This window comes from Anabrus simplex, chromosome 1, assembly GCF_040414725.1.
Source record: "Anabrus simplex isolate iqAnaSimp1 chromosome 1, ASM4041472v1, whole genome shotgun sequence".
Classification (NCBI taxonomy): domain Eukaryota; kingdom Metazoa; phylum Arthropoda; class Insecta; order Orthoptera; family Tettigoniidae; genus Anabrus; species Anabrus simplex.
In genome coordinates this window covers 401,128,267-401,145,486 of record NC_090265.1, presented here as the reverse complement: position 1 = coordinate 401,145,486, position 17,220 = coordinate 401,128,267, and the positions used below count along the sequence as shown (strand labels likewise).

The 17,220-nt window shown below is 40.5% G+C and overlaps 1 protein-coding gene across 1 annotated transcript in view; it reads right to left on the bottom strand.

Annotated features, from left to right (window-relative positions):
• Positions 1-17,220, bottom strand: part of mus101 (mutagen-sensitive 101) — a 508,677-nt gene that overhangs the window by 337,136 nt on the left and 154,321 nt on the right. The window contains exon 9 of the mRNA XM_068224988.1: positions 3,331-3,413. Within this exon, the coding sequence (XP_068081089.1) occupies positions 3,331-3,413 (83 nt within the window). The remainder of the gene's footprint in view (positions 1-3,330; positions 3,414-17,220) is intronic.

The following is a 17,220-nucleotide window of genomic DNA, read 5'->3' as shown; positions in this document are numbered from 1 at the left end:
ATTGATGAATCGTGTTTTGTGATTGGCGGAAGAAGAAGGAAAAATAAAAAAGTAACAGTGATCGCAGAGCATTCCACGGACGGAGTGCAGTGTTCCCGGAAATTGAAGAACGACTCCATAAATTTGTGATAGAAAACCGTGAGTTAGGATGTGGTGTTTCTAGTGAAATGTGTCAATTGAAAGCACTAGAGATATTGCAAGTAGTCCACTTCATGACTGTATCGATAAGTATAATCAATAAGAATAATTAAAGAACCACCTAGTCGATACTTTATTTTTTGCGTTGGGCAAAATTAAATAAACATTATCACTCACAGAACATATTTCGACCACTTAATGGTCATCATCAGCTGTATAAGGAAACTTAGATTAAAAATATTGGACAATAAGCACAATCGTTAATCTTTAGGTTATGGAAAAAATATTTGCTGTGTTGATTGTTTGACTGGTAAAAGTTCTTTGGTATCTTCTTAGTTAAAAATGGCGGTCATCTGGTTAGGAATGCTTGCCTCACGTTATATATCATATCTTAGAAAGATGACCACAATAAAAAGCAATTCTTTACATCCCATTTCACAAAAGAAATCTGCTTACTATAGTTTCGGCAACAGGGCCTTTGAAATACCGCTAACAGAAACTGACAGGAAGAAAGAACTTTCATTCTTCAACAAGCCCTGCATAATGGTTTCAGTCTGAAATTCATCAACAAAATCATCTCTAAATGCAAATATCAACAACAAATTAAACTTAAGCAGCAATCAGAAAAGACTAAGAGGTATGTCAAATTCACCTTTAATAACCCGAGGATTTACGAAATCATGAATTTGTTTAATACAACACCAAAGTAGCATTTCAAGCAAAAACAATACGAAACATAGATTCTTTAATCACAATAGAGCCAATAAACTTCCAAGATGACGATTTCCAAGAATCTGGCATTTATAAGTTGAAATGTACTCAGTGTAAAAAAACATATGTGGGACAATCAAGAAGGAACTTCATAATTAGATATCAGGAACACGTCAATGCAGAGAAGTACAGAAGATTCTCTGCTATGGGAGCTCATATGAAAGAAGCGAACCACAAATTCACTAATATCAAACAAGACCTTCAAATCATAAGTAAGATCAATAAAGGGACGTTAATGAACAACCTAGAAAACATCCACATTCTTCTTGATAAATTAGAGAACGGGGAATGGAATCTTAACGAAATGAATGAGCAAAAAAACCTCTTATACGAGCACATCAGTAAATATATGGAATGGATTGACAGAAGACAAGTAAGACGAACAAGTTAAATAATCAAGCACGACGTCGCGGAAGCACAGCTAAGTCTCCCTCCTCCCTCATGTGACGTACTAGATGACGACACAATTCCACTTCCCTTTTCTCCTATGGATTGCACGAACAATCAAACCGTGTCACATCGCTACTACACTAGGTTGTGCACAAAGACAGATCCCCAAGGCAGCACAGATTAAACATCTTTCTAAGATATGATATATAACGTAAGGCAAGCTGCCCTAACCAGATGACTGCCACTTTTAACTAAGAAGGTACCAAAGAACTTTTACCAGTCAATCAACACAGCAAATATTTTTTCCATAACCTAAAGATTAATGATTGTGCTTATTGTCCAATATTTTTCATCTAACTTTCCTTATACAGCTGATGATGACCACTAAGTGGTTGAAACATGTTTTGTGAGTGATAATGTTTATTTAATTTTGCCCAACGCAAAAAAAAAAAAGTATCAATTAGGTGGTTCTTTAATTATTCTTGTCGAGCACTAGAGATCTCAAAAGAACTCAAAACACAGGGTTTTACTGCAAGCCGCGGATGGATCCGAAACTTTCATTGGAGAAAGGGATTGTGCTTTCGGAAACGTACATATATTTCACGCCGTCTCCCTGGGGCGTATGAAGAAAAATTAACAGCCTTTCAGCGTCACGTTATTCATCTGAGGAAGCAAAATTCTTATTTGCTATCGCAAACTGGGAATGCTAACCAGACACCTGTCTATTTGGAAATGCCGTTGGAAAATACAGTGGATACGAAGGGTTCTAAAAGTGTAACCATCCGAAAAGGTGGTAACGAAAAGCAACGATGTACGGTGATGTTGTGTGTATTAGCGGATGGAACCAAACTCCCTCCATATGTTGTTCTGAAAAGGAAAACAATTCCGAAAGGAAACTTGTCATCCGGTGTTACTGTTAGAACACACGAGTCCAGCTGGATGGACAGTGCGTCAGTTGAGGACTGGATGAAGTGCGTTTGGCAACGTCACCTGGGAGCTTTTTTACAAAAACGAAACATGCTCGTGTTGGACAGTTCCTTGAGGACATACAACTGACGCCGTAAAAGATATGATGAGGAAAGGAAAAACCGACTTTGCGATAATTCCCGGAGAACTCACTTCTATTCTACAGCTGTTGGATGTGTGCGTGAACCGGCCTTTCAAAATTCCAATGAAACAGCTGTACACCGAATGGATGTCTGATGGTGATCACGCGTTAACACCAACCGGACGAGTGAAGAGGCTTAAAGTGGGACTAATATACAGCTGGATCAAGACCCCATGGGCGTGCATTCCCAACGATCCAGTGTCCAAAAGCTTTAAGAAATGTGGAATTTCAAATTCAGTGGACGGTAGTGAGGACGACTATTTGTAGGAAGATGCCAGCGGTGAAAGTTCCTGTGATGAAACTGCAGATGACCAGGGTGAATTGCGAATGATCTGAGTATTGGACCAATTTTATTTATGATTTTTGTGATGATTTTATTAATTGTAAGCTATTTGAATTTATATTTGCGGTACTTTTTAAGAAAATTAAATAGGTATGTAAGTTATTTGATTTTTTTCCATATTTTGTCGTCTCAAATTTAGGGTGCGGGTCTTATTCGGTGGCGGGAAGTATTCAGGATTATACAGTACATCTGTGGACGGACAGGACAAACTGGAGGAGGCTCGTACACAATTGCACCCAGCTTGCTAGAGCAAAGAGATGGTGGTGATGGTGGTGACTGTGTAATTCATTGGTACCGTAATATGCATTTGTATTATTGAACCTCCTTAAAACTCCTTGTGATCTGTACATGGTAGTTTGAACTAAAGCAGACCCAATTCAAACATCATCCGAGTTGGTGATGCATTCGTGGTCACATAGCTATAAGCTTGCATTTGAGAGATAGTGCTAGTGCCCCAGCCTTTGCTACTTGAACATCTCCAAAAACCTACTTGACCATAATCATGAAATACCTTGCAGCTACAGTAAAGAAGCAATTTACTTAACACTGGCAAACACAAAATAAATTATCTGGTACTTACATTGCATCCATCCAAAAATATTTTTGCTTTTTTTGCTTCTGTTAAATCCAGCTTGTCAACCATGTCCATATACTTATCAACATCTGCAACAGCATACAAAACACAAATCAAATAACCAGAACTTGAAATACTCTTAAAAAATAAATTATGAACTTAGACCTGAATACAGACAGCACTTTCAATTACCAGTAATACACAGTGGTGCACTAGCCCCCTTAAAATTCATGAACACTGCTAATCCTTTAGCTCAATATTGCTCTGCTTGCTACCTACATGTCAGTAATGTAAAATGAGCCAACCAGGCAGCAAATAACTACTGTATAGTAAAACTTCCTCTAGAATTGTTACCTAGTTGTACTCCCTCTTAAAACAACAATCACCATAATCCCAACCACCAGTAAAACTTCCTTGAAGCAGAATCGCAAGAATCTAATTTCTTTTCCAAATTAGACATGATTCTAGATTACTCAAAAATCATTCTTTTTGTTGCTGCAAACATCAATCACCAAACAAAACGTGATACAATACACAGTGTTATAAAATATTATTTAGAGCTTACCTGAATCTGTCTACACATGACACTCAGCTATCAAGATTGATGTACGTAATGATGTAGTACATTGATTTATTTATTATTATTATTACTGTGCTTTATTATTACATACAGTATGATACACAGTATCACAACACTATATTACACTATTTCACAACACTCACTTATTTCCATCACAACACAATGTACTGTACTTCACAACACTAAGCTTTCTTCCAGAGATCAAACAAAGAAACTTGTTTCCTCTTCTTTCTAACGTCTCTGAATGCAGTCCTGAACTAAGTACATTAGTTCAAGAAGCATGGAAGAGTTAGATGTAATGGCAAATTGCTTTATGTCACTAATGCACTGTAGGGTCTGTTTGTGGGTTTGAACCTAGTTTTGATCTTCATCTTGTCGCTAGTCTCCTTCTCTTTCTTGGCTTACCTCACTGCTAAAAGGGCTGTAGCTGTTTCGAAAGAGTTGTGATGTATTGTTCATCACTTCGAATAAAGTTCTCTGCTTCACAGGGAATGTTTCTTACTTGACACAAGTTAGTTATTGATGATACATTTTCAAGAGCTTCATTTGTTCCATCACCTGTATTATCACTCTCTCCAAACCCCACTTTGCTCAACTACTTCTTCACCGTTTCTGCCTTAATTTGCTTTACAGCCAGTCCAATCCTCCAATTCAGTTCACTGCATCTAGAAGTGACACAAATCTTGCTATGGTGTACAAGCTGTCAGCCTTTTCCATATGCACGATCAAAGATACATTAAAAAGTACCTATACTATGATTTGAATGTGAAAACGATACTTGTTATATTAGGTGGGAACCAGAACAGTGGTGGTGGTGGTGGTAAATTTTTGTTTTAAGAGGAAGTATAACAAGGTAATCATCCTCTCTGAACAAATTAGTAGAAAATAAATTTAAAATAAAAACAAAATTATGTATTCAACAAAGGAATTTGGAAACGCAGTACAAAATAAAACAAAAAATAATTTATTTAGGCCGAAAAATTACTAACGAATCAAAAGGGAACATGCGTGCATTCCCTCAGTAACAGTACACTTGTAATTTATATACTCTTGATTAATCCACTGTCACACACAAAGCAGATGACAAGATCAGCAATAGTCGTGTCTTCGGCTAGTATTTAAAGATAAAAATTTCATGATGTTCCGTATTGAACTGTACCGCAATTAAATTGAAATAACAAATAACGTAGTTCAACCTATTCAATACAAGTAAATAAGAAATGTAGTGTTACATTCTTACTTAATTATAAGCGGAAGCGGTACCGGTTTCGACCCCAATCTGGGTCATCATCAGCCGAATAAAAATACAAAAACAATGCATAGGAAAACAAGAAATTAAAGGATGAGTCTTTCACAAAAACAGTTGAAGAAGCAATATAAGATAATGGGGATTAGCACTGCGCGATTTTATATTGTAAAATCTGGAAGTAGGTCAGTCACTTATATGTAGTAATGCGCAATCTTTTGAAGAGTAGCACAACACACGAAAAGTTCGGCACTGTGTCTCAAAATGTTTAGAAGAAGAGGTGAACAGTTAAGTGAGCCAGCCTGCATATACTATCAGGTGCGTGTGTGAGCTTTATTGTGCTTATATTTTGCATTCCAGTCATAAGTTAGAAATTTATTGTGTTTTGAGTGATACAAATTATTTAATGGATGAATGTTAAATTTACAAACGCTTTAATGTTTTCATGACCACAGATTTTGCAAAATAATACAGTAATGAAAAAGTGTCTGACTCGTTGGCTGAAAGGTCAGTGTACAGACCTTCGGTTTAGAGGGTCCTGGGTTCGATTCCCGGCCGTGTTGGGAATTTTAACCTTCATTGGTTCATTCCCATGACTCGGGGGGCTGGGTATTTGTGCTGTCCCCAACATTCCTGCAACTCACACATCACACATAACACTATCCCCCGCCACAATAACACACAGTTACATACACGTGGCAGATGCCACCCACCCTCATCGGAGGGTATGCCTTACACGGGCTGCACTCGGCTAGAAATAGCCACACGAAATAACAAACAATAGAAAAGTTAATGATGATGGAAAACTTCTACATAATCATGGCAGGAAAATTATGCGAAGTTTTATTTTTGTCATATTTTTCAATATTATGGGTGGGAAAATTATGCTGGTAAATATGGTAAAACAGTGACACCTCATTCGTACGGTCCTAACTAAGATATTTTCTTGCTTAGCATATTGTAAATTCGAAGTCCTGGTTATCACCACACTATCTCACTTATCGAGTCACATATTTTCACTATTACTGCTTAGTACGATCACATCCTTCCTAGCCCTGAAAATGTTCTTGCAAAAGGAATGTGATTTCCAACACAGACAAGAGTCCTCACCACAAAAGGCAGGTTAGGGAAAGTTGCGTGATAACAGGAAGAGACCTCGAATTCCTGAACATCACAGAGCAAACCATTAGCCTAACGAAAGTTCAAATTTGCTCGCTGGTTAGCAGTGAGATTGTTGAATAACTCAGTGAGCTTTATTGTGCTTATATTTTGCATACCAGTCATAAGTTAGAAAGTTATTGTGTTTTGAGCGATACAGTGAAGGGTAGCAAATATTTGTTGCATGATACGGATCAGGAACACAATCGTGTGAAGTTGATTAGCATGGTGCATATTTGTTTTCTGATAGCCTAGTTATTGATAAGGAAAAAAATGTGAAATTGCCTGCTAATGAAGAGAAAATTAAAATCTAGAGGTGAATATAGGTAGAACAAATGTTAAAACTTGCATCTTTGAATTTCGACTCGAGTCGGTCTAAGTGAGTTGTTGTGTTCCAAGATGGCAGCCAAAGTCATTCTCTCCACATATGGCCGAGTGTGACCATCAAATAATTCATGGTCAAAGAGTGTGACAAGAAAACAATGTTTTAAAACCCACTACTCCAAAATATAAGGCTCCAAATAAAATTTGTTTCAGAAAGTGTATTGTAACCGTATGATGGTTTGAACCCCTGATTTACTAAATATTAAAACTCCACAATTTAATTAATAATGTAATGTATTAACCACGAACTTACTACGGTGTCGTAGGAGGCGGAGAAGTGATACTCCGATGTGGCTCATCCCAGGTGGCAGATTGGGGGAGTCCTCACCGGCTTGCCGGCAGACTTGAGTGAAATAAAATAGCTCTCGCGGACCAAACACACAACGTCAAAAAATCCACTAGTGTCTGTTCTGGTACCCAGTGACTATACTAGACTTAACTAAAGTTGGCGTCTGACAGGTAAGGTTGGAGGGAGGAGCACTGCACGTGCCATTTCACGATGTTGCCACATTCCAGCATTATCCCTCGCTTCCGGCTCACTTGTTCCCTCGTTCATTCTGACCGCTGTGATCTGTTGTAGACTACCTGGCCAGGCTGTGTCGTCCCATTTGCGATCACTCTTACACAAACAATCAGGTTCTTATCAGTGACAGTGACAGGTTTGGCAACTCCCAGCAAGACGAGCTGCCCTGAAGTTTTATCTCCATGGCAACCGCAGTCGCCCCACCCTCGTTTCCATAGCAACCACACAGCCACTCCCTTCATCCCGCCTCGGCAGGCAGTAAACGGACCTCGCTCTAAGAAATGTCAGACGCCAACTCTTATTATTAGCAGTATAGTGGTCTGCGTCCATTCACCTAGTTGGTGCAGCAGTGAAATATGGCATGACCTCAACAATCAAGTCTGTAATTACCGTGATCTTTATTAAAGACTAGCTGATGTACCCATGCCTCGCTACGGGATTCTCAGAAAGACTGACTTTGTGGTTTTCCTTACTGAAATCAACACAGGTCATTACAAAAACGTAAGTATTAATGTAGCGATTAAAAGCAATGCTATCATATAAAATACTCGATCAAATGGAAAGTCGCACGTTTTATCACTTTTAACGAACAGTGCTGCGGTTAGATTACGGTGCCAATCTAATAGTCCAAAGTTCCAGAGCTGGGATGACCAGGCCGCAGATTGCCATGAACACTCATCTGCCATTATTCCGCTAAATATGCACACTGTTCATTCCAATCAGTGCCTCAGAGTAGGGATTGAATAGCCCGAATGCTATGATGATCCAGTGTGTTACGTACCAGTACTATCAGAAAATTTATAAACCAGGGGAACGGCATGCTAAAGAAGAAAGTTATCTAACTCCCCAGCTACTTCCCATCAATATTCAGGCAGGCTGTTACACTCTGTACGACTGGGCGAGTTGACCGTGTGGTTAGCGGTGCGCAGCTGTGAGCTTGCATCCGAGAGATAGTGGATTCGAACCCCCATTGTCGGCAGCGCTGAAGATTGTATTCCGTGGTTTCCCACTTTCACACCAGTCAAATGCTGGGCCTGTACCTTAATTAGACCTAAGGCACTCCTAGTCCTTTCCTACCTCATCGTTGCCATAAAACCTATCTATGTCGGTGCGACGTAAATCAAATAAAAATACTCTGTACGCAGCAGTAATCCTATCTACCGGAGATGAGGAGCAACAGAAGACACAAAGCATATCATGACAAACAATGGTCAATGTAATGTTATTGTTGATCAAAGTTATGAGCTTTCTATATTGTAGGCCTACACATTTAGTTCTCTTTCGACTCTGTGATTTGTAAAATATTTTATACCATAAACTGAAGTTTCTTATTCTCTGACTTTACATACCGATTTTCATTAAATACTGTTTACCCATTTTCTCGTTACTTGGCGCTGATATGGACTTAGTAACAAAAATCCAAATTCATGAATATCTTTGTGATCATAGCCAGTACGGTAACAATGTATAAGACATGAATAATAGGAAATTAAATACTATATTACCTTAGTTATGTAGCATTCATCGATTACACCTCTAATAAGAAATATTTGAGAATTACATTTTACGCCTTCTCCTAAACTACCATTTCACTCAGCGTGAATAAAATAATTTACAGCCTAGACTATAGCGACTTATTTCCTGACTTTGCATACCGATTTTCATCAAGATGATGTTGTTGTTGTTGTCGTTTGTGTCATCAGTCCATAGACTGGTTTGATGCAGCCCTCCATGCCACCCTATCCTGTGCTAACATTTTCATTTCTACGTAACTATTGCATCCTACATCTGCTCTAATCTGCTTGTCATATTCATACCTTGGTCTACCCCTACCGTTCTTACCACCTACACTTCCTTCAAAAACTAACTGAACAAGTCCTGGGTGTCTTAAGATGTGTCCTATCATTCTATCTCTTCTTCTCGTCAAATTTAGCCAAATCGATCTCCTCTCACCAATTCGATTCAGTATCTCTTCATTCGTGATTTGATCTATCCGTCTCACCTTCAGCATTCTTCTGTAACACGACATTTCAAAAGCTTCTATTCTCTTTCTTTCTGAGCTAGTTATCGTCCATGTTTCACTTCCATACAATGCCACGCTCCACACAAAAGTCTTCAAAAACATCTTTCTAATTCCGATATCAATGTTTGAAGTGAGCAAATTTCTTTTCTTAAGAAAGCTCTTCCTTGCTTGTGCTAGTCTGCATTTTATGTCCTTCTTACTTCTGCCATCGTTAGTTATTTTACTACCCAAGTAACGATATTCATCTACTTCCTTTAAGACTTTGTTTCCTAATCTAATATTTCCTACATCACCTGCCTTCGTTCGACTGCACTCCATTACTTTTGTTTTGGACTTATTTATTTTCATCTTGTACTCCTTACCCAAGACTTCGTCCATACCATTCAGCAACTTCGAGATCTTCTGCAGTCTCAGATAAAATAACAATATCATCGGCAAATCTCAAGGTTTTGATTTCCTCTCCTTGGACTGTGATTCCCTTTCCAAATTTCCCTTTGATTTCCCTTACTGCCTGTTCTATGTAAACATTGAAAAGGAGAGGGGACAAACTGCAGCCTTGCCTCACTCCTTTCTGGATTGCTGCTTCTTTTTCAAAGCCCTCGATTCTTATCACTGCTGACTGATTTTTATACAGATTGTAGATAATTCTTCGTTCTCGGTATCTGATCCCTATCATCTTCAGAATCATAAAAAGCTTGGTCCAATCAACATTATCGAATGCCTTTTCTAGATCTACGAATGCCATGTACGTGGGCTTGTCCTTCTTGATTCGATCCTCTAAGATCAGACGTAAAGTCAGGATTGCTTCACGTGTTCCTACTTTTCTTCTGAAGCCAAATTGATCTTCTCCCAACTCAGCTTCAACTTGTTTTTCCATTCTTCTGTAAATAATACGTGTTAAAATTTTGCAGGCATGAGATACTAAACTAATGGTGCGGTAGTTTTCACACCTGTCAGCACCGGCTTTCTTGGGAATAGGTATAACAACATTCTGCCGAAAATCGGATGGGACTTCTCCTGTCTCATACATCTTGCACACTAAATGAAATAACCTTGCCATGCTGGTTTCTCCTAAGGCAGTCAGTAATTCAGAGGGAATATAATCAATTCCAGGTGCCTTACTCCTATTTAGGTCACTCGTAGCTCTGTCAAACTCTGACCTCAAAATTGGGTCTCCCATTTCATCAGCATCAACAGCCTCTTCATGTTCCAGAGCCAAATTATCTACATCTTTACCTTGATACAACTGTTGGATATGCTCCTGCCATCTTTCTCCTTTGTCTTCTTTCCCTAGAAGTGGCTTTCCATCTGAGCTCTTAATATTCATGCACCTAGATTTCCTTTCTCCAAAGGTTTCCTTGATTTTCCTGTATGCAGCATCTACCTTTCCCAGGACCATACAGCCTTCGACATCCTTGCACTTCTCCTTCAACCATTCTTCCTTAGCTGCCTTGCACTTTCTATCCACTTGATTCTTTAGTCACCTGTATTCTTTTCTGCCCTCTTCATTTCTAGCATTCTTGTATTTTCGTCGTTCATCAATCAGGTCTAGTATCTCCTGAGTTATCCACTGATTCTTAGTTGATCTTTTCTTCCTTCCTAACATTTCTTCAGCAGCCCTACTGACTTCATTTTTCATGACTCTCCACTCTTCCTCTATAGTGTTTCCTTCAGCCTTTTCACTTAGTCCTTGTGCAACATGTTCCTTGAAACAATCCCTCACACTCTTTTCTTTCAACTTGTCTAGATCCCATCTTTTTGCATTCTTTCCTTTCTTCAATTTCTTCAACTTCAGATGGCATTTCATAACCAACAAGTTGTGGTCAGAGTCCACGTCTGCTCCTGGGAAAGTTTTGCAATCCAACATCTGGTTTCCGAATCTCTGCCTAATCATAATGAAGTCTATTTGATACCTTCCAGTGTCTCCAGGTCTCGTCCACGTATACAACCGTCGTTTGTGGTGTTTGAACCAAGTATTGGCAAGGACTAAATTATGATCAGTGCAGAATTCAACCAGCCGACTTCCTCTTTCATTCCTTTGTCCCAATCCGAATTCTCCTACTGTACTACCTTCTCTTCCTTGGCCTACCACTGCATTCCAGTCTCCCATCACAATTAAATTCTCATCACCTTTTACATATTGTATTAAATCTTCTATCTCCTCATATATTCTTTCAATTTCTTCATCATCCGCTGAACTAGTAGGCATATAGACCTGCACTATTGTGGTGGGCGTTGGTTTGGTGTCTATCTTAACGACAATAATTCTTTCACTATGCTGGTCGTAGTAGGTTACCCGCTGCCCAATTTTCTTATTCATTATTAAACCAACTCCTGCATTTCCCCTGTTTGATTTCGTGTTGATTATTCGATAGTCGCCTGACCAAAAATCCCGATCTTCCTGCCAACGTACTTCACTTATACCAACTACATCTAACTTTAGCCTATCCATCTCCCTTTTCAGATTCTCTAACCTACCACAACGATTCAAACTTCTAACATTTCACGCTCCGACTCGCAGAATGTCAGTATCCATCTTCCTGATGATCGCCCCCTCTCGTGAAGTCCCCACCCGGAGATCCGAATGGGGGACTAGTTTAACTCCGGAATATTTTACCCGGGAGGAAGCCATCAGCAGTACATCATTCATACAGAGAGAGCTGCATGTCCTCGGGAGGTAGTTACGGCTGTAGTTTCCCGTCGCTTTCAGCCGTGTAGCAGTATCAACACAGCTAAGCCATGTTGAGTATTATTACAAGGCCGTATCAGTCAATCATCTAGACTGCCGCCCTTGCAACTACCGAAAGGCTGCTACCCCCCTTTCGATGAACCATTCGTTAGTCTGGTCTCTCAACAGATACCCATCCGATATGGTTGCACCTGCGGCTCGGCAATCTGCATCATTGGGACACGCAAGCCTCCCCACCGCGGCAAGGTCACATGGTTCGCAGAGGAGGTTCATCAAGATAGGACTACTATTAACAACAATATTTGAGAATTAAATTTTAGGCCTTCCCCTAAACTACCATTTTTCTCAGTGCGAATACAATTATTGACAGCCTAGATTGTAGCAATTTATTCCCCAACTTTGCATACCCATTTTCTTTAAAATACGATCAATAATAACATAAATATTTGAGAATTCAATTTTAGGCCTTCCCCTAAACTACCATTTCACTCAGTGTGAGTAAAATGATTTATAGCCTAGATTGTAGAGGCTCATCCCCCAACTTCACATACCGATTTTCATTAGACCACTAATAACATGAATAGTTGAGAATTCAATTTTAGGCCTTCCCCTAAACTACCATTTCACTCAGCGTGAGTAAAATGATTTATAGCCTAGATTGTAGAGGCTCATCCCCCGACTTCACATACCGATTTTCATTAAATTCTCTTCAACCGTTTTCTCGTGATGCGTGTACATACATACAGACAGACAGACAGACAAACAGACAGAAATTACGGAAAAGTAAAAAGTGCATTTTCTTGTTACTATGGACATGACCGATGCAGAAACACCATTATTTTCAAATTCTGAGCAATGTACAGACAAAACTCTTATATTTCTTTATTAAAGATCACCACAACTAACTTCAACTTGAAGTAATCATGATGGAACAAAAGGAAACAAATCCGCTACCCCAGGCCGCAGTCAACGCACTGAACTTTCCTGGTCATCGGATTCTGGGTGACCAGGAACATCATGAGGAGAAAAGTCGGAGCTTCTCTAAATCTCTTTGCAAACACAACATTGGCACTCTCAATGCAAGCACTCTCTTCAAACTTGGAAAACTAAAACAACCCACAGATATGCTAGAAAAATTTCACATCAAAATTCCTGCCATTCAAGAGACGCTTCATAGATGAAAACCATTACAGGATTAACAAAGGTAAAGCTGCTGTCAGAAGAAAGACACCATTATTGTTTGGTACATGATCTGCAGTACAGGTATCCTTTCTCCTCCCATTCTCTTAACTTGTCCATACCACTGCAGCCTTGATTTTTCTATCTTTTCCTGTAGAAGTACCTCATTTACCATCTCTCATGCTGAATTTAAACAATTTTTGTATTAGCCTAACATATTACAGTGGCAACCCATTTTACATCAAGTTTGGTTTCATTCAGAATTTGATACTGAAGGGGGAATTATTTGACTTAGCATCCCAGTAAAGTATCAACATATTTTTGCAGGTCATCCTCTCTGCCAGAAGGGCACAATTTAAAGAAATAAGAGATACTGTATTTACGCAAATAGCCCCACATATTTTTTAAAGAAATTTGAGGTATGAACTTGGAGTGCAGATTTTATGTGAGTCAAGGTTGGCAACACACTCCTGGTTCACGTAGCTTTCGACGATGGGTGTACAGTTATGCTTTGTGTAACCGCGAATGGAAGAAAACTGCCCCATATGTTATATTTAAACGGAAAACAATTCAGACTTTTAATTCAAAACTGCCTTTACATTTTTTTTAAAATTGTATTTAACAGAGTAATTTCAATTCAAACTTCCTCAGCGTCACAATAGAACGCATCTTCCAGAATGTGCAGGGGGTAGCTTTCCACACTTTAACTTGCTTCAGTATGTCTACAGTGTGTTTCACAGTTGCTAAGTTTGAGTGAAATCATAATTCATTAGTATTCAGCGTTTTAAGGAATGCCACAATATCGCGTAGCAGACACTGTGCGGAGAAACAGAATCCGTGAACACTGGCGATGCCGGCAGTTGGCAAAAAAGTATGGCTCATAATTATAATCAATTCGTACGCACCAAACAATATTGTCACTAAATTAAGTTGCATCAATATGGACCTATATAATGAAGTTTATAAATTGCAATATTGTCAATGTCGATGAAACTGCATCTTTTGTTTAATGCTGAGATCAAATGGACTTCTGGCTTTAAAGGAGATGGGGTCACTGTACTGTGTTGTAGTGCAGATGGAAGCGAACGACTCCCTCGCCTCATCATAAGAAAGTTCGATAAGCCACAATGTTTCCATGCAAGTTAGATTCTTACAAAGAATTACAAAGGAAGTACAAGTCAGAAGTCAAAAAGACTTCTAGGAAATCCTGGAGACAGTTTTGCGACTCCATTGAGAGTCAACATGAAGCGGCAAGGCTTCATAAAATTCTAACTTTGGATGGAGGGGCAAGGCTGGGCTCATTGGAGACTCCCTCGGGTGGATATACATCCACAGAGGGGGAGACCCTGAGCTTATTGCTTGATGCCCATTTTCCAGGTTCAGTAGTCACGAATAGTGAAGCAGAATCGAGCGGATACTTCTGACCCAATAGAAGTGGTTGGAAGGAAGCCACAGAGATTGTTACCCCAAGAAGGGTGAAGTGGGCATTAGAATCTTTTGCCCCTTATAAAAGTCCAGGAATGGATGGGATCTTCCCAGCGCTTCTTCAGGAAGCGGGAGTGGTCCTTATACCACACCTGGTCAGAATTTTTAGAGCCTGTCCCACCGTGGCAAACGTGTACTCCTTGTGGCGTCAGGCAAAGGTAGTGTACATACCTAAACCCGGAAGGTCATCATATACTAGACCTAAGGATTATAGACCCATTAGTCTAATGTCTTTTTTTCTTAAGACTTTGGAAAGACTGGTGGATAGGCATATCAGGGAGAAAGTATTAAGAGATTGTCCCCTGCATTCTCATCAACATGCATACCAATCAGGGAAATCGGTTGAGACGGCATTACACCAGCTTGTTTCCAGGCAGGAGAGTGCCTTGGGTCAGCAACAACTTACTATGGTGGTATTCCTAGATATAGAAGGGTCTTTAACTACTCCCCCTCTTTGGGCTCCATAGAACTTAGTCTAGAGAGAAGAGCCGTGAGTAGGATGCTCATAAGATGGATTATGGCCTCACTGCAGGGCAGTCATGTTCTGTTTACCCTCAACGCAGTAATATTTTGCAAGTTGCTTTACGTCGCACTGACATAGTTAGGTCTTATGGCGATGATGGGACAGGGAAGGGCTAGAAGTGGGAAGGAAGCGGCTGTGGCCTTAATTAAGGTACAGCCCCAGCATTTGCCTGGTGTGAAAATGGGAAAACATGGAAAACCATCTTCAGCGCTGCCGACAGTAAGGCTCGAACTCACTACCTCCCAAATACTGGATACTGGCCGCACTTAAGCGACTGCAACGCAGTAATGTTGAGAGCTAATATAGACAGGGGGTGTCCACAGGGAGGGGTATTATCACCAACATTATGGTGCCTGGTAGTGGATGAACTACTTACCAGGTTAAATGTTGGAGGAATTTATGCCCAAGGCTATGCAGATGACATTAGCCTGATGGAGGTAGGAAATTTCCCCAGTACGGTTTCAGAGCTCGTACAGAGCTCCCTACGCAGGGTGGAAAGATGGTGCCATGATACGGACTTGTCAGTCAATCCCGACAAAACGGAGCTCGTGGTGTTTACCAGGAGGAGAAGGCTAAACGGACTGTCATTTGGGAAAAAGTTAGTTAAGATAACCTCAGTCAAGTACCCAGGGGTAATCCCTGAGGCAAGACCGAGTTGGAAAACACATATAGACCATAAGGCGGACAAGGCTCGCAAGATTGTGTGGGCCTGTCGCAGGGCCGTCAGTAAGACTTGGGGCCTATGACCTAGGGTGGTCCAATGGCTTTATATTTCTATTGTATGGCCCATGATCACCTACGCATCTTTAGTCTGGTAGCCAGGTTCTGAGAGCAAAACTGTGACCACCAAGTTAAACAGTGTCCAAAGACTTGCGTGTCTAGGAATAACAGGGGAACTGGATACTACACCATTATGTGCAATAGAGGCCATCCTATGCCTTCCCCCCTTACATTTATATGTTAAGGAGATGGTAGGAATGAGTGCTTACCGCTTCTGCTCACTCGGAGGATGGTCTTTCAAGAATCCAAATAGAGGTCATGCTTCTATTCTTACAAGGCTTCACCAGACCTGGCCTACGACAATGATGCTATTTGCTTTACGTCGCACTGACACAGATAGGTCTTATGGCGACGATGGGATGGGAAATGCCTAGGAAGTGGAAGGATGCGGCCGTGGCCTTAATTAAGGTACAGCCCCGGCATTTGCCTGATGTGAAAATGGGAAACCACGGAAAACCATCTTCAGGGCTGCCAACAGTGGGGCTCAAACCCACGATCTTCCGATTACTGGATACTGGCCACACTTAAGCGACTGCAGCTATCGAGCTCGGTACGACAATGATGATCGGGGACCTGATGAAGCCTAGTTTTTTATCTGAACTATAAGTTCACAGTGGTGATACCCACGAGGGAGGAGTGGATCACGGATGCTGGGTCCCATCTTAAGTCTGTGGGCTGTACATGGTACACAGATGGTTCGCGGACAGAGACGGGCACGGGCGCCGGGGTCTGGGGGCCTAAGACAAGGCTCTCCCTTCCCATGGGTAAATATGCTACTGTTTTCCAGACCGAAGTATATGCAATACTGGCCAGTGCTGTACATGTATGGAACATGCCTGGGCGTAGAAAATGCATCACTATTTGCAGCAACAGCCAGGCAGCGTTAAAAAGCACTATGTGCAGTTAGATCATCATCCAAAATGGTACGGGAGTGCCAAAGGATGTCACATAATCTGTGTGAACTTAGCCCAGTTACCCTGTTATGGGTTCTTGGGCACACAGGAATCAGTGGAAATGAAGAAGCTGAAAAACTAGCGAAACAGGGCTCAAAAGGTCCTTTCATAGGACCAGAGCCCTTCCTGGGAGTATCACTCCGAAGTGTGAAACTGGTAATGTCCCAGCAGACAAACCAGTCCCACTTAGACATTTGGAAAAGGTTAACCACAGCAAGGCAGGCAAATGAACTTATCAAAGGGCCCAGCCAAAGATATAAAAAGGTCCTAATAAATTTGAATAGGACTAGAATACAAATGGTAATTGGACTGTTGACAAGCCACAATACCTTACACAGACACCTAAACATCACAAAAATCAGTCAAGATCCGA